Source organism: Indicator indicator, chromosome 5, assembly GCF_027791375.1.
Source record: "Indicator indicator isolate 239-I01 chromosome 5, UM_Iind_1.1, whole genome shotgun sequence".
NCBI classification, from domain to species: Eukaryota; Metazoa; Chordata; class Aves; order Piciformes; family Indicatoridae; genus Indicator; species Indicator indicator.
The window spans coordinates 31,000,580-31,021,012 of NC_072014.1; the positions used below are offsets into that span (position 1 = coordinate 31,000,580).

At 42.8% G+C, this 20,433-nt stretch overlaps 1 protein-coding gene across 1 annotated transcript in view; it reads left to right on the plus strand.

The window, feature by feature from the left end:
• Positions 1-20,433, plus strand: part of PDIA5 (protein disulfide isomerase family A member 5) — a 101,134-nt gene that overhangs the window by 15,941 nt on the left and 64,760 nt on the right. The window contains 2 exon segments of the mRNA XM_054381249.1: positions 13,051-13,134; positions 13,838-13,883. Of these exon segments, the coding sequence (XP_054237224.1) occupies positions 13,051-13,134; positions 13,838-13,883 (130 nt within the window).

The following is a 20,433-nucleotide window of genomic DNA, read 5'->3' on the forward strand; positions in this document are numbered from 1 at the left end:
TACAGCTGCTGGAATAATGAGGCTGTTCATCTGGCCCTTGAAAATGCTGCTATAGTACAACTAAGCAGTAACCCTCTCCAGGATTTATTTTAGTTCTGGGCTGGAGAGGGAAGGATTCAGTGTTTCGGACTTGAGTTTGAAATCCAGGGAAGTTTTGGCACTTACAGAATCACAGAATTATTGAGGCTGGAATGGACCTCTGAGATCATCAAGTCCAGCCTATGACCCAACACCACCACACTGACTAGACCATGTCACTAAGTGCCCCATCCAGTCTTTCCTTAAACACCTCCAGGGACAGTGACTCCACCACCTCCCTGGGCAGTCCATTCCAGTATCTAATTACCCTTTCTGTGCGGAAGTGCTTCCTAACATCCAACCTAAACTTCCGCTGGTGCAGCTTCAGGCCATGCCCTCTTTGTCTTGTCACAAGTTGCCTGGGAGAAGAGCCTGACCCCCACCTTACTACATCTTCTCTTCAGGTAGTTGTAGAGTGTGATAATTCAACAGGTCAGTCTGCTCCTGAGTTTTTAAGTGATGGTGATAGAAATGTGTTGTTTGGTTTTGCTGTAAAATAACTTCCAGACTTTGTTACAGAAGTTACTTGCAAGAAAGGCATTTTCAAGTCTGATCCAGGTGATACCTCACTGTATTTCACAGGAAGCTGGTACTTGCAATGCATTTCCTCTGACCAAGGTGGGGAAATACTGAAGCTAAGTTTCCTATTTATAACGAAACATAGGTTACTCCCAGAGAGTGAAGCAGCCTGGTGAAGGCCACACTGTAAGAGTTTGGGAGACCTGGGAAGACGTTTGTAGTTTGCCCAAATTGGCTTTTGTGCCAGTAATACCACATTCAGATTGTCACTTATTGAGTGACAAGGCAGTGGACAGGGTGCTGTAACATGCCAGTAGCTGTAATTCTCTGTTCGAGGTCTGAGCAGCAATTCCTTTTGGATTGGTCATTTGGAAAAAAAAAAAAAAAGAAAAAAATAGGTAATCTGTCCAACTGTATCTGAGTACTTATCAGAAATGTATCTTCTGTCCTCCTCTCCTGCAGAGATATCATAACAGGGTTTGTTAGATAGCCTTATGGGGCAAGGTGAACTGGAAGATTATCTTGTGGCAAAGGAAGTCTTGATGCATGCAAAAGAAACCCCAAACAGATAGTTTGAGCCTCAAACAAGTTCTGTGGTTGATTTGCATGTTAAAGCTTTAAAGCATTTAGAAATCAATCTCATAGTGATGAGGTAACTTCTAATTTTTTTTTCCTTGAAAGACTTTCTTACTGCCTGTTTTTTCTTTTTTTTTTCTTCTTTCTTTTTTATACAGGTAGATGCAAACTGCTGCCCACCTTATTGCAGTGAAAGTATGACAGAGGCTGCAGTAGTGCTGTCTGACACTGCTCACAGAGGGCCAGTTGTAGGGCCTGAACAGCTGAGTCCAACCAGAATTGCTCAGTCTATTCTCCACTGAAGCTTATTTGCAAGTCTTCATGCTGAAACAAACAGCACACAGATGCAGGGATATTTACAGCACAGGCTCAATTTGTTTCACAAATACTGACAAGAAATGGCTTGTTTGGCAGCAATATTTAGCACAGAATTTTGGCTTTGCTCTTCAAATCCTGCTGTAGCGGACTTTGCCTTCAGATCCAAGCACTGGCAAGGCTGGCATACATGCAGAGTTGTGGCTTGTGTCTCAGCTTCCCTGTGGCGATGACAGCAGTCTTTTTTCTTTTCTTTATGGGTGATATGTTTTTAGTTTCATGTTATTTTCTTTCTTCTTCTCGTTTTCTGGAGAAAGCAAGAATATACTGCTCCACTGATGGACACATTATGGTTTGCTATGTCTCAGCAGTATGTTTTGTATTTCATAAGTGGAGAGGAGTGTGCAGGTTTGTGGCTGGAAGTGGGCTGCCTGAATTGCTAGCTGTGTGGAAACCACACTCCTGGGCCTTGGCTTTTGTTGAGTCTGTGGTATGAAACAGAGGTTAGACCTGAGCTTTCAGTTCCAGGTTGAGTGGTCTTGGAGAGACCACGGAAGTTAGTTTTTTCAGCATGATGTAGGGAAATGCTTGGTTTCTTGCTGAGGTGGTTAGTGTGGAGTAGAGAAATTTGCAACTTTGTCACTTTGAGGCAGGATAGCTGTGGTCCCCAGAATGCCTTGGCCCAGGAGATACAGAGCGAGAAGTGCCAAGTTCCTGCCTTTCCTGTACAGTTAGTCTTGCTTGTGTTAGGTGCCAGGCTGGAGCAGGGCCATGCTGAGCACAGCACACCTAGGGATGCAGCTGCAGGCAGTACTGCAGATAAGGCCCTCATTCACAGGAGATTTCAATCAGCTTGTGCAGGCAGATAGACACCTCCTTCTAGAGATGAAGGAGCAGCTCAAGACTTGCTGGCAGCATTGAAGTGGTGGCTGTTTGCTCCTGTGTGCTGAGATAGTGTGTGTGGCTCTGTACACAATTAAACATGAAGCTATTTCAATTGTGAATGAAAACCCCACTAATGATGTGACAAAGAGACATTTTATTGTAACCTTTCTGTGTTTTAATTAGTTTTTGCTGAAGCATTTGATGTTGAATGAATGGTGGTGTGAGACAACAACAGAATATTGAATGAAGCATGCCTGGTAAAATTTATGGCATCAGGGACAGAGCACAACATTGCAGACTGGTAAATCTTCAGAGTGTCCTAGAGTGATGCATTGGTCATTTTATGAGCAAATGTTTAGGGACTCGCATTTGGGGAGATGCCACATCAGTAGGCCCAGGTCCCGTTCCTGGCGCTGTGAATGGTTCAGGTTTTGTTACTTTGTGCTGTTTAGAAAGAGGTGTATCTGTTTTCTGGGCAACTGGATAAATAGTGCCTGATTCGTTAGTCAATGTTTATAAAGAGTTTGGGGAACTTTGAAGGGAAAAGTGATAAAACAACATGAGTGAGTGTTCTTTATGTAGCCTGCCCTGTTACTATTGAGATGGACATGTAAGCAAGCAGAGAGTTGGGTTATTTATTGAATTATTTTTAGTAGTAGGCTCACAGAAATGTTGAAAATCTAAGGGCTTCATAGGGAGTTAAAAGCTTAAGATGTCTACCAAAAAAAAAAAAAAGTCCTTTTGTGCAACCTTAAGAGCCTGGCTTCTGCTAACTGTGACAGCAGCTTGGGGTGCAGTGGAGCTGGTGTGCTGGAGATGTATGTATGATGTGTGTGCTACAGAGCCTCTGCATCTGCCCTCATCTCATGAAACCTCCATCTTAGGAGGCATTGCACAACTGGAGGTAAACAGTGATGTGGTCAAGTAAAAGAGGAATCTTGTGAAAAGTTAGACTCCTGGCAGATCATTATGGTGCCAAGTAAAAGGAAAGGTACAAAATGATGTACCTGGAAACACAGTAAGATGATATTACTGCTTGAATGAAAGACTAAGATTTTGTTGCTTGCCTTTGAAGCAGACAAAGCTTGAGTCCCAGTTTGTGATGCCCTGTGGGCTGGTTTTGAAGAATAATCATTCTAAAGTTATCATCTAGCCTTTTTGAGTAGGCTTTGTGATAGATTATGGAGTGGCCAAGGACTGATGTTATAACTATTTTGAATGAAGTTAAAAGAAAATAAAATGGCTTTGCTGAAAAGGAGAAAATGGCTTTGCTAGGTTATAAAATGCCTTGTGGTTAGGTGTGGCTTTGAGGAGATAGCAGAAGCTGAAGAAGGTCCTTTTCATCCTGGATGTGATTTAGTGAATGGTCCTGGATTTTACTGTTACTGAATTGTGTTGAGTTGTTTTTTGTGTGTTGAGGTTTTTTTTAACTCTGGCCCAATCATGGACTCATATTCTCCAAAAATCATGCATGTCTTTGGCTCTGGATAATTCTTCTCTGATCAAACTTTCATGGTTCCCTTTACTGTAGGTCCCAAACATAAACAAAACTGTGTGATTTCCATCTGCTGTCATAGTGTGTGTGCTTGGCTTTAGCACATCAGACTACTAGGAAGAGGAAATGCCATCTGGTTAAAATGTCTGACTAATTTTTTTGGTTGGCTTTAATCTCACTTTTCCTGCTTTTGTGTGTCCTGTGAGTCTGTCTTGTAGCCCCAAGAATTACTTGTTACTGTTGCAGTTCCATGACACTTAGCATAAAGGTAAGACTGCAATTTGGCTAATAGAGGGATCTTTTCATCTAGACGTGCTGATTCATGAGGTCAAATCTAATGACTAATTGTCTTTTCTGGGATTTCCTCCAGTTCCTGTGTTTATCTTCCTTCCCAAATTTTTTATTTTCTAATGCATCAATTAAGAAAGGCTTTTCTCATATACACAGTCATAAATGAATTTATTCAATGCCTTGAAATAGCAAGGAGGAATTTCAGAAATATGGCTACTGCTACAGATGGTGTTAACTGTCATCTTACTCTTTAGTTTTTTACCTTCACTTCTATAAAGCTGATCAGTAGAAGGATTTTTTTGGGAGAGTAATCTTATTCATCTTTATTTATAGTTGAAATTTAAAGCTGATGAAAATCTTTAAAATTGCAAATAAAAATGACCAGATCTAATGGAGAGAGAAAAAAGGAACGAGTGCTGCTCTTGCACCGATGTGAACCCTTCCATCCAAGTAGATTTGCAGTGTCTGGCATTTCTGCCTTTTTCTATAGACATCTTGGAGGTGAAGGGCAGTGGCAGCCCTGGAGTGGATGACACCTGACATGAGGTGCCAGACGGTGGGGCAGAGGTAGCAAGGGTTGGTCTGCAAGCTGGGCCTGGGGAGTAAATCAGGTGTCCACGAAGAACATTTTGCAAGTGCAGTCATGCTGACAAATATGGTCATTGTATGGATGCAATTTATATGGGCAAACTGTGCATTTGCAGCATAGATTTTTTCAGTGCCTTCCTCCTGTCTCTATCATAACCTGTCTGCGTGGTTAAGGCTAATTCACATTAAAGCAATTTTTTATTCCTGTAAGAGTGACCATGCAGTAAGTGCTGTACTAGTCTGAAAAAACTTCCTTTTAAAAGTAAGCTCACAGTTCTTAGCATAAACCCATTTAATCTGATTTGTTGCATTAATTCAGAAATGTAGAGTGTTTAACTAAAATCCACTGTAGTGCTTGGATGTTTGAGCCTGGGCTTCTCTCTCAGTTTCATACTAACTGTGGATGCACCATGGGTTTTGCCTGAAATTGCTCATTAGCTGTGAATCTCCAACGCTGATGCCTTCCAGACTAAAATGAAGAGTAGGCAAGCTAAGATTTTTTTAATGTAAAGTTTCCTCCATTTTCCTTTATTCAGTACTTCCTTTAAAACATTCTCAAACATCTTCTCCAGGTCCACAGTGTAAGGGAACAAGTACAGTGTGCTGCAGCATCAGTGTACGCAGCAGTGATAGATTCAAACCCTGCTTTTGTGGGTTTAGAACCTTAGATCAGTGTGAACTCAAAGACAGGGTGGTAGTCATTGTATATCCCAGGTTAGGGCAGTGTTCCCCTGTACCAGGTTGTGTGAGTAAGAGGAGCTCTGGATGAGTCTGATGCAGAAAGTTGCTGCTTTGCAAAGAGAAGAGTTTGATGTTTCTAGAAGTTCCTGCAAAACCTTTGGTAACTCCTGTGAATGTTTTCCTTATTTCTGTGCAGGTATGTGGGCTGGCAAGTGCTTCTTCGTAATTTGTCTTTTCATGGAAAGTTCTGTTCATTATAACTTCGAGTTTCTGCAGGGCTGGATCTTATAATTTTTTCCCTTAATTGTTTTTGCTTGATGATGCCTGTTCATTTTTTGTCTTGGGTTTCTTTCCGCTCTTTGGCTCGCTTTTGCTTGCAGTAAGAATTAATCTCATGGGTTTTAATTTTCAGAAAATACTTCTTTTTAATCTTATTTCTATAGATTCCTGGCCTCTCTAATTGACTAATGGGTACAGGGGATCATTTGTATTGGATGATGCGTGGTGCTGGGTCTCCGCAGCACATGGATTCTTCTCTTTGCATCCCTGGCACGTTCCAGGGGAGCGTTCGGAGCAGAAGGCTGCAATCTCCTTGTGGGTCACAAGGATACATTTTGATGCATTCCAGAGGAGAAAATCAGGCCCTAAATTCAGATGAGATTGTTCTGTCAGTCTGCTAATCTTAATCTTCAGTTCTTTCCAGTAGCATATTTTCTGGATTTGGTTTTCATGCTCCCTCATCCCTGAAAAGATTCACACATTTCATCCGCTTCATTGTTTGAGTGGCTCATTTGTTCTGTGCTATGGAAACCTGTTGCTATTGCTACATTTACAAGATAATTTCCATCAGGAACCTAGGACAGTGGCAAAATGTTGCATCGTTGTCAAAGACAAATCTTGCCTTTTAAGCTTCCTGTGCTGATTTCTGTTCAAGTAGAAGGAAGTGATTACCATCCAGCAGCTACTTAGCACAACCCTTTGGAGAAGTGCTCTTGCAAGCTCAGCTGATGGTTGGAGAATTTTATTCTTTTTAAATGTTTTTTTTTTTGGTCATCTCTGATTTCAGAGCTGTCTCAAAAATGATAAGGAAAGGTCTGGGATCAGTAGAGAATACGAGGAACTTTACAAATGTGATGTACTGTGAGCAGCAGTAGTTGTGGCAGCTGCTGCCCTGGGCTGGCAGGGAGGAGTGAGAATGATGGGGAGGCAATGCCTGCAGTCTGAGAGAATGAGAGTTTTGCAGGGGTTGGTCTGGTTTTGTTTGGTCAGTAGCTGTAGTGTAAATGGATCACAGGGTCCTCATTAGTGCGTTGGATTGAAGAGGGCAGGAAGTGGAGTCATAATCTTGTGTTTGGCTAATGAGTTGAATTTTTTTATTTTGAAACCTTGTAGGAACACATCTAACTACAACTGACTGTTAATGCCAAATTAGTGCAAATGTGGTTTTAATTTTTAGGTGGCTTGAGGAAATTTCTGGCATTGACACCCCTTTTGCTGCCTGATTTTTGGGTCACAAGCTCGATTAGTTGTTTGGCAAGATCTTAACACTTTCTGAGGATGTTCATCAGTCTGTTGTCTGGAGAGAGTGTTCTATGGAAGGTAGCCAGAGAGCATTGCAGAGGCTGCTTATTGGACTGGGCAAACTTGTTTGATAATTCACTTGAGAGCTGGTCTGAAACTGCAGTTGCCACTTCCCTGAAGTGTGGAGCTCTCTGTACAACATTTTTTCACTGTAACATAAAAGAATGAAAGAGTTAAACAATGTAGACAGTAATGAGAGAGTGTGCTGGTAACAAGATGAGAGCTTTGGCTAGTAGCTTCCAAAGCTTTTTCCATCTTGTCTGTACAGCTGCTGATAACAGCAGAGCCTCCACTATTCTGGGGCCTATGATTGAAATTGTGCTATATGGGACTGCTGAAGCATAATTTATGTGGATTGTTGAGCCTTGTTTCACAGGAAAAGACGGGGAATAGACAAAAATCTGTGTATGAAGAGACATAATCTGTTTACAGACTGTGAGGTCTGTGGTTCACATGTGGTTGCATGATAATGCTGGTAGAGGAGTGAGATAGTTTTTGTGCAGGCAGATTTACTGACCTGGTTACTTAAAGTGGTACTGTCTCTTGTGCCTAGGAGCACTGTAGGTGCAGACAAAAAAGAAGACTGGATCCAGTCTGTGTTGCCAAGTGGCATGGCCACACAGCACATGAACACACTGCTGTTACATTGGCAACTAGTGATGTGAACTTTTTGTTTTATGGTGTTTTTGTAATTTCTGAAGAGGGGATTTGACAGTCATTCCAGATCCTTTCTCCCCAGGTTCAGGTGTAGTTGTAGGGCTGTTTTTCCTTCTTGATGAGTAGCTAAGGGGCAGCATTACATAAGGGAAGTAATTAAAGAGTGGCAGATCACAGTATCACACAGTATATCAGAGGTTGGAATTGACCTCAAGAGATCATCAGGTCCAACGCCCCTGCCAAAGCAGGATCACCTAGGATAGTCCTCACAGGAACACATCCAGGTGGGTTTTCAAAGTCTCTACAGAAGGGGACTCCACAACCTCCCTGGGTGGCCTGTTCCAGTGCTCCATGACCCTTACTGTAAAGAAGTTTCTCCTCATTTTGAGGTGAAATCTTCTATGTTCTAGTTTGAACCCATCGTTCCTTGTCCCATCACTGTGTATCACTGAAAAGAGCCTGGCCCTCTCCTCCTGACACCCATCCCTCACATATTTATAGACATTGATCAGATCCCCTCTGTCTTCTCTTCTCCAGACTCTTCTCCCCAGGTCTCTCAGTCTCTCTTTATAGGGGAGATGCTCAAGTCCCCTAATCATCCTTGTGGCTCTCCATTGGATTCTCTCCAGCAGTTCTCTGTCTCTCTTGAACTGGGGAGCCCAAAACTGGACACAGTATTGTAGGTGTGGTCTCACTGGGGCAGCGTAGAGAGGTAGAAGAACTTTCCTTGACCTGCTGGACACACCTTTCTTGATACATCCCAGGATCCCATTGGCTCTCTTGGCCACAAGGGCACATTGTTGTTCCATGCAGAACTTGCTGTCCACCAGCACCCCAAGGTCTTTCTCTGTGGAGCTGCTTTCCAGCAGGGCAGTCCCTAACCTGTACTGGTGCCTGTTGTTATTATTCCCCAGATGTAGGACCCTCCACTTGTCCTTATTAAGCTTCATGAGGTTTGCCTGCACCCAGCTCTCCAGCCTGTCCAGGTCACGTTGGATGGCTGCACAGCCTGACCAGGGTGTCAGCCAACCCCCCCAGTTTTGTATCATCAGAACTTGCTGAGGGTACTCTCAATGCCCTCATCCAGGTCATTGATAAAGACACTGAACAAAACTGGACCCAGTACCGATCCCAAGTTTTACTGAAGTCAAGATATATGACATCCGCTGCTCTTCCCTCATCTACCCACTTGGTCATAACTTCATAGAAGGCTATCAGGTTAGTTAGACAAGATTTCCCCTTGGTAAATCCATGCAGGCTACTCCTGATAACCTTCTTGAAGATGAACTTATTTGCTCTTAAGAGAGAGAATAGTGGTGAGGATGTGCAGTCTTACCCTGCTGCCTTCAGGACCTGCCAGGACAACATTTGAATTTGCTCAAAGAAGGGTTTTGCACTGCCATCTCCATGAACCATTTCTTACTCAGGATCCACCCAGCACAAACTTGTGTTGTTTTGAGAAACCAGTGTGGATTTACTGCAGTCAAACTCATGGATCTTATTTTGTGTTCCTCCTGTCTAGCTTTGCCCTCTGTTCTTTGTCTCTCCAAATTACCTTTACACATTGCTGTAAAGGCCTTTCTGTGGTTTGCTTCTGCCACTGGGGACTGTCATCAGAATCTGTTACTGCTTCTCCATCCCTACAGCCACAGAATCCCAGGCCTGTGGGCAGCTCTGCACACCATGTAATGCTCCTGAGGAATGCCTGCAGCACATCCCCTTCTGGTGCTGGCTTCACTGGTGGTCAGCCAAAGGAGGTCAGGTCTCCTTCCCAAGCCCCTCGCCCTCCTCTTGCCCTGTAACAGCTGGCTGCCTGTGCAAAGAGATTATTCATTCATGCTTATGCTGACAGGGGACCCCAGAGGTTTACAGGGAGCGCTCCAGTTGGGCTTCCTGCCACCTCCATTATACTCCCAAATGACAGAATCCTCTCCTAGTAGAAGAGACAGGGATGTGTTTGGAAAGCAGTGAAGTATTCCTGTGATGCACGCTTTGTGGTTATTTAGACTTTTTGTTTAGGTCAACTTGGACCTTTCATTTTATTGTTCTTTTTCCAAACTGCCCTTGCCTCCAGCAAAGGAGCATTTTGGAATCCTGGTTAGGTTTCATGGGAAGGGAGAGCATGGGGAACATGTTTGTGGGAGTTGAAAGAAGCCATGCCATTGTGCCACTTAAGATTTGACCTTATTACCAGATAGACAGCTGGCGATTAGGTCCTTTGTGGTATTGTGAATAGGTTAATGTTTTGGATGGTTTTTCATGGATGGATGATTGGTAGGACTGCCTGCAGGCAAAGCGGGGGTCTCTTCAGCAGCAGCACAGCAGGGTTCAAATTGCTCTGGACAGAAAGGGTATGAGGCAGCCAAGGACAGCTGCTGTGAGCACATTACTCACCTTATCCTCAAACCAGCATTTCCTGAGTCTGGTGCTTTGTCTGGAGTGTCTTGGCCTGGGTGGTAGAGTGATTTTTTGGGGTGGTTTGTGTCTTGTTCAGTTTTGGGGTTTTGTTTGAGTACCCCTTTTTTTTTTCTTTTAGTCTTTGTAAGAAACTCTTGCACTGCCTCTTTAAGTGGTAAAATTAAATTACAAGAATCAGAGTCCTAATTACCCTCTCCCATGTGAGAATGGAGGAGCTCATCTTCAGAGAGAGGCAGTTGGTTCACATCCAAAGGAGACAAATCTCAAAAGCAGAGACTGCATCTGTGTTGATATTTACTTTTATTAAGGATAATGGTTGTTACCAAGTGATATCAAAGCAAGTTGCTCTTTGCAGGTTATTTTTGTCTGGCTGTAAGTGAAAGCAGAAGGAAAAGTAGAACAGGTCCATCTCTGCCATTTCTGTACGTCTTCTTTTCTGCCTTTTCCAAAGAACCATTAGTATAGAATTTGAGTTGGTGAGTCTGGCATGTGCAGAAATCTGCATTGGTGCAAGAAGAAATTACTGATACATATTTAAACACTTCTTATTCTGGAAATCTTCTCCTTTTCCAGCCTTTGAATCAGTGCAGATAGTTTGCATAAGCAGGCTTAAACTCCCAGTGCAGAGGTGTAGAGAATCTGTCCAGCAAATGGTAAGAGACATACTGGCTAATTGCTGCTTTCTGTCCTGTGATAATGGCTGGGCATTCAGGCAGCTACATGCATCTCTACAAATGGACCAATCCTGAAAGCAGGGCAGGCTTAGATTCTGTTTCCTTCCAATGAAAGAGCTGTTCCTACTATCTACCTATCCATCCATCCTTTTTGGGGTTTTGTTTTGTCCAATTTTTTTTTAATAGAAATTTATGCAAACAGAAAACAGGAGCTGCTAGCTGCTTTTACTCACAGGTACATTTCACTAGTAACATGATACATTTTATTTTCCCACACGTGGTTTAAAGTTGCACCACATTGGTGGTAGAACTGGTAACAGAATTGTCTTGATACACGTTTTGGTCCTCTCTTGAATGCTTTTCTGCACATTTTGGGGTCTGACAAACCCTGTTGCTGGAGGTAGGTTTCAACATTGCAGTTGCTGAAATCTACCACATAATGTTATCTTGGCAAGGCTGAGATAGCCACAAACAGATGGGTATGCTGGAAGCATCTGGAAGTGTCTTGAAGAGTATTTACAAGTGTTGACTGTGGTGTGGGCTGGTGTTAGTTGGTCATTCAGCTCCAGCAGGGCCACAAGGGTTTCTGTGTGCCTCTACATCTGCCTGGGGCAAGATGGGAGGATGATTTGAAAGTGATGCCACCTCCTGGACTGATTAGGTTTAGCCCACAAGACTGTTGGAGGACTGCAGGTAATGGAAGACAGGATGTTTCTGGCCCCTGAGTTTGATGTTGCTGCAGGTGTTTTGTGGAAACTCCACAGGGCAGACCAGATTTTTTTGCCAAAACTCTGAATTCAGGCTATTTGTTTCATCATCTAGTTTTATTGCAAGGAGAGATGTGTCATCTCTTAATTGAATAATGTGAACGTTTTAGTTCCCTCTTCCACTGCAGTCTAGAGGGAAAACAAAGATGCAGCAGACAACAGGAAAATAACTGTCTTCTCAGGCTCAGATCTCCTGCCTCCTGGAAAAGCAAAGAAGGTGTTTACAGGCTACAATGACTAGCTTTGGCTGTGATCTGTAAATACAGAACTGACATGAATTGAGACTCTTCAGATAAACATGCTTCTATACAACTGGGGTTACAGGTGCTACTTCCTGGTGAGAGAGTTGCATGCTTTGTTAGTTCTTAAAATGCTCATTTCTGTCTTCAGCATAATATTATGAGTTTGATGTATGTGTCCATAGCACACCCCTTCTCATTCCATCCACAATAAGCATTTGAGAATATTCCATCTGCAACACACTGAACTTACTGTTTGTTGTCCCTCACATTTGCAGAAAGGCAGCTGGAGAACATTGGGTGAATTAGCACCAGTGCTGGCAGCAGCACTTGAATTGGTGGGGCTCTTGCAACCCTTCAATTTGGGTAGCTCTAATGTGTCTCTAATCAGTTTAAACTTGATGGGGTTTCAGTGTTTCCATCTTCTAAATTGATTTATCTGTGCAAAAGATACAAGTTGTCCTCGACTGGGAACAAGTTTCCAAGCATATTCATCTTGCTGTTTGTCAGTGCAAAGAATAGTCTTGTCAGTGTGAATCATCCTCTTTTCTTTGTAGTTGTACTGTTTTGATGTTTCCCCAAGTCTTTGACTGACTTCATATTCTCTTCAGCTTTAAGCATCCTTATAGCTTCACTTCTGCATTGTTTGGAACAGCAGTTAGGCCATGAAGATCCTTTACCTGCCCACCTGAGTAAATGTATATGAAGTTTTCTCCCATGACCCTTCTTTCTTCTTCAGCTCAGCCTAATGTGGTGCTGAAAACAACTCACTCTTGTTCAGTTAGACTTGCTAGAAGTGGTTTTCAGTTTGCTGTTACGTTCCTCCTCCTTCAGGAGCTGTGGCAGGTGGTCTTTACCTGCACTTTCCAGGTGTGGCTTTTTGAAATATGTGTATGAGTCTTCACAATAGTGCTCTTTGATTACCACCCTAGCAGTAGCATGTCTTCTTGAAAACTTGACTTCCTAAATTTTATGTCAATCTCTTGGACAGAAGGCCTGATGAGGTACTTGGACATGCTAGAAAGGGCTGCTTTTCTTCTGGTTTTGGTTTTGGAATGTGGTTTTAATGTGGTTCACTGTGTCCTGACCAAGCAAATGGAGAAATTAAATTAGATAGTGCAGTTTTCCACAATGCTTGTCCCGCAGACAAGCAGCTGAATAGCTTCCAAATTACCGTTAGGTGCAATTAATTACTGATCAGGAAGCACAGCAATGAATTTTCAGAACTGAATGCATTTGATTTCTGTTCTCATGACTATTTTTCTTCCAATATGTGTTTTCTGCAGTGATACTGAAAGCCGAAAATTGTGCAAGAAGATGAAAGTAGATCCTAATTCAAAGGAGAAAGGAGTGGAATTACTCCATTATAAGTGAGTGCTGGGCTGGGATTTGTAGCTCCTAATTGTTGGTGCTCCCCACAGCTCCATACTGCTACAGCATGAGGACTTAGTTTTTTATAATCCTTTGACATATGAAATCGATTGCTGTTTCTTCAGTTTGCAAGCATTTGTTGTGACAGAAGTTGAGATAAATTTATTCTGTTTCTGAATAGAGTACACTAAAAGCACAAGTGGGACCTTGGGAGAGATAGCAATGGACTAAACCTACCCAATGCACATGGCTGATGCCTGACATTTGAGCTCTCTTACTTTCTCTGTCACATGCCTGCTGAGAATAGTGCTTTGTAAAGTAAGGGGAGGAAGGCAAGTGTACTTGAGACAGCAAGAGATTTTCTTCCTGGAAATATAGGACTGGGAGTACTGTTAAGTGTAAGAGACAGCAAGGAGCTGCACTTCTGTCTCCAAAGATCATGTCTTAGTAAATATTCTTGTTAGAGTGTCACTGAGGAAATTATTTACTAGAAACCTGTTTGCTTTACTTTTTTATATCCTCCTTTTTTACTCACTTTCCCCCCTCCCCCCCCTTAAATTACTATACTGTAAATTCTACTTAGTTCTGTAGCTTCAACAGGTTAATGTTATTTGTGGTTAGTGAGAAGTGAGGAAGAGCAGCTGTATGATTCCCAGCAACACTACTGTAAGCTAACACTGTTCCCTACTCCTTGTTCAACAGGGACGGTGCATTTCATACTGAATATAACAGAGCGTTCACATTGAAGGTAAAATTAAATATTTGATTGGTATTCTTTTGGGTTTGCTGCATATGGGAGAGACATTTGTGGATTACAAACAGGTGTTGGTGCTTTTCATGCTGAAGGAATGAAAGGGAGGGGCTTAATCTTCATAAACAGTTGTCAGAATGATGTAAAGGCTTTTGTGTGTCTGTGTCTGTCAACCACAGAACAAGGAAATTGTGTATTATTAAAAAGATTGAACCCATGTTGAACTGTAATGTAAATGGTGAGTTAATTTGCAGGCTAGTAACAAATAGGAATTGTCATGTTTTCATTACAAGGAGCTATTAATGGCAGTATAACTAAAAGTATTAGCTAATATTGCATTTTGATAAAGAGTTCACTGAGGTTTTTAGGTTGTGTGTCAATAAACTTTACTTTAAAGAGAGCTGAGTGACCTTATTTTTTGTTGGATTATGGAACCACAGTTCCTATGGATGTGTCCTTAGTGCAGCAGGGATAAAACTGTCATCTTTCTCCTGCAAATCTTGACACAGAGCAACAGAATGCAAAATTCTGTGAGGGCAATGAAAGGAAGAAGACATGAACTGAATGTGTAGAGCTTGGCGATTGTGGAAATGGTGGACTAAAAGCACAGTAATCAGGCCAAAAGTGAGCAGCCTTCTCTGAAGCTGTGGTGAAGCCCTGGGAATATCCTCATGTGAGGCTGCAGCCCAGTTGATGACTTGGCTTCCAGAAATTACTTCTTTCCAGCTTTGCTGCTTAGTTCCCATTTCTTTTCCTTCTCCTAGGGAAACATGGGCTCTGCACCATAACTGCTCTTGTGGTGATGACACCACCTCACCTCAGGCTGACATCATTACGTTTACTTTCCCTTTTTTGTTTGTTCAGGATTTTGGCCTGAGATGGAGGAAAGCCTGTGTGAAATGCTGCATGAACCTGACTGTCAGAGTGGCTGTTCCTAAGTGCACTTGCTCTGGACTTTTTTTTTTTTTACAGCCAGAGTTGTTGTGGGGTAGTGATGGGGAGGACTGTCTAGGTAGCACACCCTGGCTTGAATCATCTATTCAACCTGAACCTGCGGTCATCATGAGTGATTTGCCTGGTGTGGGGAGAGTAGGACAGTGTGTCTTTCCATCTCCTGCAGTGGAAATCTTGCCTGGGACTAGAAAAAGCAAAGTTTGATACCCAGCCTAGTTGTCAGGCGCCTGAGGCTCCTTCTGTGCTTAGTGAGGAAATGTACCTGGTGAGTTTTTCTTCCTCTTGGTGGGTGGTGGGGCAAAGGAGACTTGTTAGATGCTTAAATTGGGTGATTTGAACAGCTTTTACTGCCCTCCAAGAAGTGCTGCAACCAGGAATTCAGTACTTTGAGTCTTGGTTATAGTTTGCATCAACTGGAAAGCACGTGCTAAGAGTCAATCACAGCACAAGAACCATGCCCTTTATTCCTTTAGGTTCCTGTTTTTCACACACACAGAAACACACACAATGTTAGGGGTTGGAAGGGACCTTGAAAGACCATCCAGTCCAACCCCCCTGCCAGAGCAGGGTCACCTATACCAGATGAGACAGGAACACATCCAGGCGGGTTTTGAGTATCTCCAGAGTTGGAGACTCCACAACCCTCTAGTGTGAGGTGTCCCTGCCCATGGCAGGGGGGTTGGAACTAGATGATCCTTGTGGTCCCTTCCAACCCTGACTGATTCTATGATTCTACCCACCCCGGGCAGCCTGTTGCAGTGTTCTGTCACCCTCACAGTAAAAAATTTTTCCTTATATTTACATGGAACTTCCTATGCCTCAACTTCCACCCATTGCCCCTTGTCCTGCCATTGGGCATCATTGAAAAGAGCCTGACTCCATCCTCTTTTTGATGAGCATTTCTTCTTTGCTTTTTGCCCTACCTGTTGGGGAGGGGGAAGCAGCATCCCTTAGAGCTGTGGCATTCCAGTGTGGATAGAAGAGTAGTTTTGAAGCTCCTTCACTCTAGGAACTTTAGTCTCAGTTTAACTGCCCCTGTGAAACCAGCTGCTGTACATCTGAGGTGGGCAGTGGTTAAATAACTTAGCTGAGTGTTTACCTGTTCTGCAGCTCATAGCTGCCTGAATATTTCCAGTGTTTCTCCCTCTGTACCACTTCTCCTTGTTTTCTTCTGTCGAGGCAGCGACCTTTCTTTCTCAGCTGTGAGCAGCAGAGCAACACAATTACTCAGGGTATCATACTCGTTTTACGGACAGGTGGACACACTGAAGAACAGAGAGATTAAAGGATTTGTTTCACATCATTCAGCAAGCTTGTGGCAATAAAACTAAGATCTTCTTTCCAGGCATCCAGTAGACATATTAATATATGTATGACATTTTGCAGAATGATGGACACAGCTCTGAAGAACTGTAAAAGGATTCTTCTGAAGTAATTGGCTGATCCAGCTGATAGTGTGCATGGGCTTTTAAGAAAAGCTTTTAATTGCTTAAAGTAACTAAACCCTTATATAATTATCAGAGAAGCCCTTGTGGGTTTACTGTTAGCTGAGAAATAAAGAATAGCTCAGTGTTCATGGTGGGGGGAGGTTAGCAGACAGAACCTCCGGCTGCTGAGGCCTGTGTTAGGATCGGAGCTGTTTGGGCTATCTGGTAAAGGGAGGTCACCTGCAAGATAACAACGTTCAGTGATGCAGAGTTATTAGGAATAATTGTAAGAAAGTATTTCCAGATGCCCTCTGCAGAAGGGCTTAGACTCTTACAATGCCAAGTGGCTTGTCAATATGAAAGTAGGAACTTGTGATCATGGACATGAGAGGGAAGGACACAGCTCCAGCTAGTAATGTACGTTGTGATGTTGAATTACCGATCAGGACAAGCAGTCAGCTTGGCTTGAAAATATTTGCCCCTACTTAACAGTATTTAAAAGTCAAATAATTAGGAAAGGAAGAGAGAATTAGTGAGGGAATGTTATTCCACATCTGAAACATTGGTTTCCTTCATCATATGTCCTACATGTGATTCTGATTGCCCCATCAAGTGAAAGGTGTAGAAGTACTGCAGAAGGGCAGTGAGGCTTGAATATTTAAGTAAAAGGTGAGGGCAGGCAAGAAGTGGCTCGAGAGCAGCCTTGAGATAAGGACTTGGGGGTGTCAGTTGATGAAAAACTTAATGTGAGCTGGCAATTTGTGCTTGCAGCCCAGAAAGGCAACCATATCCTGGGCTGCATCAAAGAAGTGTGACCAGAAGGATGAGGGAGGTGATTCTCCCTCTCCACTCTGCTCTTGAGACCCCATATGGTGTATTGTGCCCAATTTTGGTGCCCCCAGCATAAGAAGGACATCAAACTGCTGGAGTGGGTCCAGAGGAGGGCCACAAAGATGATCAGAGGGTTGGTGCACCTCCCCTATGGGGACAGGCTGTGTTGGGGCTGTTCAGCCTGGAGAACAGAATGCTCTGGAGAGACCTTATAGCAGCCTTCCAGTACCTGAAGGGGGCATACAAGAAAACTGGGAAGGGACTTTTTATGAGGGCTTGTAGTGATAGGATGAAAGGGAATGGATTGAAGCTGGAGGAGGGTAAATTTACATGGGTTATTAGAAATTCTTTACAGTGAGGGTGGTGCGACACTGAAACAGATTGCCCAGGGAGGTTGTGGATGCCCCCTCCCTGGACGTGTTCGAGGTCGGGTTGGATGAGGCCTTTAGCAACCTGGTCTAGTTAGAGGTGTCCCTGCCCACAGCAGGGGTTGGAGCTAGATGACCTTTCAAGGTTCCTTCCAACCCAAACTATTCTATAGTTCTGTGGTTGTAAGTTTCTTGGGCTTGGTAAAAAGGACAATTTGAAAGAGACAAGTATGAGTGGCTTGAGGAAGGGAATGATAACCTGATTTTTTTCTCCAAACTTATGTACAAACAGTGGCATTTTAGAATGGCTGATTTGACACAAATAACTGCAATGTTTGAAAAACGTTGTGGAACTCATAGCTACATCATGTGAAAGCCAAGAATTTAGGATAGACATAAAGGATAGGCTATTGATAGTTAGCAAGCACAGAGGTCCAAATGCAACAGCTGGTGCAGGGTCCATAAAACTGATTACTTTTTGCCAGAGATTGAGAGTATATACCAGTGTATGTTATATAAGAATAGTACTAGTATAGTTTTTTCACCAAGTATCTGTAGTCAACTGTTGTTGGAAACAGCAGACCTAAGCTTAGATGAGTGTTTGATGTTAACTGGTACCTCTGTTCATGTGTTGCTTTAGACACACTGTGTCCTAATCCTCTATAGTGCTGTAAGGCCAATATCCAGGCTGCATTTATTACATGATGAAGCTTCTTTCGGAGGATAAAGTACAGAGAGAGTTTTATTCTGCTTCTAAAATGGAGAAACCTCATTAAAGTACAAATCTGCTCAGTACTAGCAAAGGGAATAGACTAACCCAATAAATTTGCTCTGCTCTAAACTGACTCCTTTTCAAGTTTGCTATTGTAAGGAGTGTGTGTGAAATCAAGGGAAGTCTGTTTATTAGCATCCCTACTTCAAAGGAATGAAAAGGACAAGGATGTGTTTCTGTGTGCATACATATATGTATGTATGTGTAGGTATACACACACACATATTTTTCAGGTTAAAACCCAGGTCCATATATGATAGCCAGATATTGTGCTGTTAAAACTTGCTTGCTTTTAGCACACAGGCTGGGTGAAACCATGTTCTGTATTCTGATGAATTGTTGTTTAAGGTTCAGTGCTGTTGCAGGGATTCAGGCAGCAGGTTACAGCCCAGCATGGCAGTGTCAGTTTTGCAGGGTCAAAGCAGGTTGTGACCATGTCATGGCAGGACAGGATCGTAGCTGATTCTCCATTGTGGGAGTTGCTGTGGCCTGGACCTTGCTCTATGCAGCAGCCTGGGAACCACTGCTTTTCTTGATTAGAAGGTGCTGTGGTTTGTTTGAGGAAGGTTCTTTGCTATATAAAGGCACACAGGAAGTTCTTTTCACTGCGTGGAGTAATGAGTGCAAGGCAACGTACTGCCTGCTCCTGCCAGAAGACTTTATACATCTAATATTTTTCTGTCTTGGCTGAGAGGGAGAGGCTGGATGAATTAAGTCTCTTGAATCCCTCATCCTCTAACCACATCTGTTTCTACATGACTGAACTTGGCATGCAGGAGTTCTTGAAACTAGCAGAGTCAATTGCACACATTAGCTTTTTGAAACATTGATCCCTCTCTCCTCCCCTCTAGTGTATTTTTTGAAGTCTATGCAGACTGAGAGTGACTAGAACTTGTAGCTTGCCTAAATGTAGAGCATCTATGCTATTTGGTTCTATTCTTTCCTTTCCCCATAGGTTATTAAATCTTTTTAGGGCATCATTCGGGATGCTAATGCTGCTAGTTTTATTTTTTCACAGCTGTTACTCCCGTTTTTTCCCCTAGCTAGCTCCTTTCTCTGCTAATACCATGTTGAAAAAAAAATCTCTTTTCTTTGAAGTGTTTGTGGTCCAAACACTGCTACCTCACCCCTTAGGTCTTTTTACTATGCACATTAAGTGCTTTACTTTGTCTAGTGACTACTACATACTGCCTCTTGTGATAAGACAAATCTCTTCCATATTAGCTGTGCAAGTAGACAGAAACATAAATGCAATAAATGGATCCTGCCATAAGCTCTGAATTCTCCTGAGTCTTGCAGTACTGTCTGAGATGCAGGAAAATGAGATGAACTCCACTATCTATCGATAAACTGTTGGGATGCTGTACCAGAGCAGCCCTACCAAAGGCAGAGGAGGCAAAAGTGTCTCTGAGACACTGAGGTGTGCTGGTAACCTGCTCTTGAGAAGGCAGAGGACAAACCTAGTCTTTTAGATTGATATTATTGGTGTGTTTTAGTATATACTCAGGTCTGCTCTTCAGTTTTGAGCTGCTTTGGCAAAATATCCAGTAGACTGGAGAAAGCTTTAATGAAGCTTTTCTTTGCTCCAGCTCTAAATAAGTTCACTTAGTGCTGTGGCAGCATCATCTACTCTGTCTTAGTTTGAAGGACAGTTCCTCAGATACCTCACTGTGTAACTGGTGTGGCAGAGATCCTGTCTGGGAGTGGACACATACCTACAAGCAATGCCACAGAGAGAGAAAGAAAGGGGTCAGTCTTAGTGGTGAATGAACACAGAATACTAAATATTATGTTTCCTAGAGCACAGAGTAATGGTTACCAAGCCTGTGCTTCCATGTACAGCTGTAAACGGAGGGTAGTGCTACTCTCTTGGAGTCTGTGGAGAGCATCTCATTGACTACAGAGGGCTGGAGTTTCCTTCAAGCTGAGGCTGAAATTAGAACTGTTAGAGAGTATTTTCCTATGATAAAGAGAGTATCTTTGTTCTGCTGAAATGGATTGTTGGTTGCATGTTGGGTGAAGCAATTATAAAGTATGCATGCCTCTGTTTTAAGCTTGCTGAATGTGGGAGCTACACAATAATGAGGTCTTGTATTTCCCACTTGTCCCGTTTTCTTCTTACTACCTTACTTAAAAACCAACCGAGTACAGTTTCTAGGCAGATGGACCTAGAAGAGGGAACTATTGGTGGTTTA